Raw genomic sequence first — 2,965 nt, forward strand, 5'->3', positions numbered from 1 at the left:
TTTAAACAATACATTTCCAATTATAGAAACATTCATTTCTCTACTTTTTTTTAATCTTATTTTATTTTCTTTATTTTATTCCTAAAACAAAGCCATATAAAATCTAATTAAAATTACCCATTTAAAGTGCAGCTGGGGAAATATATATTTATGAGTCTAGTCCTATGACGTGGAATTAATTTTAGATTATAAATTTTGGTTTCTCTTATATCCAAAACAAATTTTGTTTGGTTTGGATAATGTACTTTTTAAATACTTTAATCTTGTTACAAAATAGTGAGCCTATCCTACTTGTATGTTAAACTAAAGCAGCATGTGAAAGATGAGGCAGATGGGTGCATGCATTCGTGGCGGCAAACAATGTGGACACGTGGTTCAAAGATGATTATCAGCACCACGCGTCAACTCAAGTGACCGCCATATATTGAAACCCAAATTGGAGGAGGAAATGGGAAAAAATGCAGAACCGACAAGAAATGAGATGTGGTAATGAAGAGGAGAAAGAGGCCCCTTTGATGGCGCTGAATCATGTTTCTAGGGTTTGTCGATCGGTGGAGGAGTCTGTTGAATTCTACACAAAGGTTCTTGGGTTCGTGCTGATCAAGCGGCCCGAGTCCTTCCATTTCGATGGCGCCTGGCTCTTCAACTACGGCATCGGCATCCACTTGGTGCAGTCCAAGGACGAGGACAAGCTTCCCCGAGATAAGGACCGTCTCGATCCCATGGATAACCATATCTCGTTTCAGGTACTCAAAAATTACTCACTTTTCATTTTAGTCTGTCTCAAAAAAATTGCCTATTTTTAAAAATAGAAATATATTTATTTCTTTTGGGCACAACATATGTGATACATTCTTTTTCGGAACAACTGGTTAGATAGTGGTGTTTTTTTCATTTTAGTCTGTCTCAAAAAAATTGCCTATTTTTAAAAATAGAAATATATTTATTTCTTTTGGGCACAACATATGTGATACATTCTTTTTCGGAAGAACTGGTTAGATAGTGGTGTTTTAGTGTTTAAATGAAGAGAAAATATAATGGAGCAAGAAAAAAGTAAATAGAAAAAAAAGGAAAATAGAAGAGAGGAAAAATTAGAGAGATATAAAGTGTTATTTTTTTGCCATAGTAGGAAATACCTTAATTATAATGGACGGTCCAAAGGGAATACTCCTCCCTTACGATGGGACGTAGAAAGTACAAAGTTTCGTGCTATCTAAGAAATGAATCCGCATCTTTAGAAGATGTCTCACTTTATTATAGTATATAGATAGATAGATATATTTTCTCTTTTACTATCCGTTTGCTAGGATGGATAATTTCAAGATATAAAACAGCTCTCTTTATTATAAAACCTAAATGTGTGTTTTTATTACTATATTTTATCGTATTTCATTTTTATATTCAACTTTTGCACTTAATTTTAACTTTGTAGTACTAAAATAAGAAGGTAAAATATGATTTTTTTTTATCATGATTTAGATATGGGTGTTTGTGTGTAGTGCGAGGATATGGAGGCTATGGTGAAGAAGCTGAAGGAGATGAACATTAAGTACATGAAGAGGACAGTGGGAGAGCAAGAAGGCGCGGCCATCGACCAGTTGTTCTTCAAAGATCCGGATGGATTTATGATTGAGATTTGTAACTGCGAGAATCTGAAGCTCGTTCCGCAGCGTTCCATCGGCCGGATCAAGCTTCCCTTCGACAAGCATAATCCGCCCATTGAGCTCCCAACTCATCAACAAGATATGCTTGTTGGTGACCTCTAGCTACCTAGGTCTCTCCTTGATGAATTTAATAGATAGATGCATCCGCTGTTTTTAATTTGATCTACCATGTTATTTGGAACGTGTTTACATGGAATGAAAAAATATTAGACCGTCCTCACTCAACTAATATCAATTTTTTAATAAAATATTTATTTTTCTTTTATCCAATGTGCACAGCCTTCAACTTAACTATAACTTGACTTTTTTCGGTGATCCCAATTGAATCCAATTAATTTTTCTCTTCACTTAAATAAATGTTTTATATTATACATCCATGAAAATAATCTAAATTAATTTTTCTCTTCACTTAAATAAATGTTTTATATTATACATCCATGAAAATAATCTAAATTGTGAATGGTACAGGTTTAAATAATAAATAAAAAATAGTTGAGACAGTTTACAAAAGGAAAATAAATTACAATAAAATGAGAGAAAAATAAATTACAATAAAACAAGAAAGAGAGAAAAAATTCATAAAGTATAAAAACGAAAAGAAGAAAAAGTAAGACTTGACTTTTTTCGGTGATCCCAATTGAATCCAATTAATTTTTCTCTTCACTTAAATAAATATTTTATATTATACACCCATGAAAATAATCTAAATTTTGAATGGTACAGGTTTAAATAATAAATAAAAAAGTTGAGACAGTTTACAAAAGGAAAATAAATTACAACAAAATGAGAAAGAAAAATAAATTACAATAAAACAAGAAAGAGAGAAAAAGATTCATAAAGTATAAAAACGAAAAGAAGAAAAATTAAGAGAGATTGAAAAAGTACATAGAAGCTTATATTTTTGAAATAAGATTACTTTTTATGATTTTTTATGGAAAATGAAACTATTTTACAATAATAAGATTACTTTTTATGGATTTTTTATGGAAAATAAAATTATTTTACGTAGACAGAGAATATAATCTAGTTTAAAATATATTAAAAATATATAAAATTTGATTCTTTGGTTGTATTGATAATTGAGAATGAATCATATCCATAGAGAAAGAAATTTATAAAATTAGAAGTGCATATTCTTTTGGGACAAACTAAAAAGAGAAGAGTGTATATTTAGGTGGAATAGAATGAGTATAAATTACTTCATTTCATTAAATATTGTTAGGGATTCATATAATTGAAGTAAAACATAATAATATACACAAAAAAAAAAAAAAAGAAATACGGCCAGAAATAAACAAACC

General features: G+C 30.2%; 1 protein-coding gene across 1 annotated transcript; it reads left to right on the top strand.

Moving 5' to 3' along the window:
- The first annotated feature begins 439 nt into the window (after positions 1–439).
- Positions 440–1,889, top strand: GLYI8 (Lactoylglutathione lyase / glyoxalase I family protein). Its single transcript, XM_089058068.1, has 2 exons — positions 440–746; positions 1,500–1,889. The coding sequence occupies exons 1-2, from the start codon at positions 459–461 to the stop codon at positions 1,764–1,766; spliced, it is 555 nt and encodes a 184-aa protein (XP_088914194.1). The 5' UTR covers positions 440–458; the 3' UTR covers positions 1,767–1,889.
- Positions 1,890–2,965: the final 1,076 nt, after the last annotated feature.

The sequence above is a fragment of the Salvia hispanica genome, chromosome 1 (genome assembly GCF_029641045.1).
Source record: "Salvia hispanica isolate PSC_SH4W2 chromosome 1, Shi_PSC_v1, whole genome shotgun sequence".
Lineage (NCBI taxonomy): Eukaryota > Viridiplantae > Streptophyta > Magnoliopsida > Lamiales > Lamiaceae > Salvia > Salvia hispanica.

Excerpts from the sequence above, each read along its gene's own strand:
- GLYI8 (XM_089058068.1), top strand. The coding sequence starts at position 459 with ATGCAGAACCGACAAGAAATGAGATGTGGTAATGAAGAGGAGAAAGAG. Across the intron at positions 747-1,499 it reads ATAACCATATCTCGTTTCAG|TGCGAGGATATGGAGGCTAT; the intron begins GTACTCAAAAAT and ends GTTTGTGTGTAG.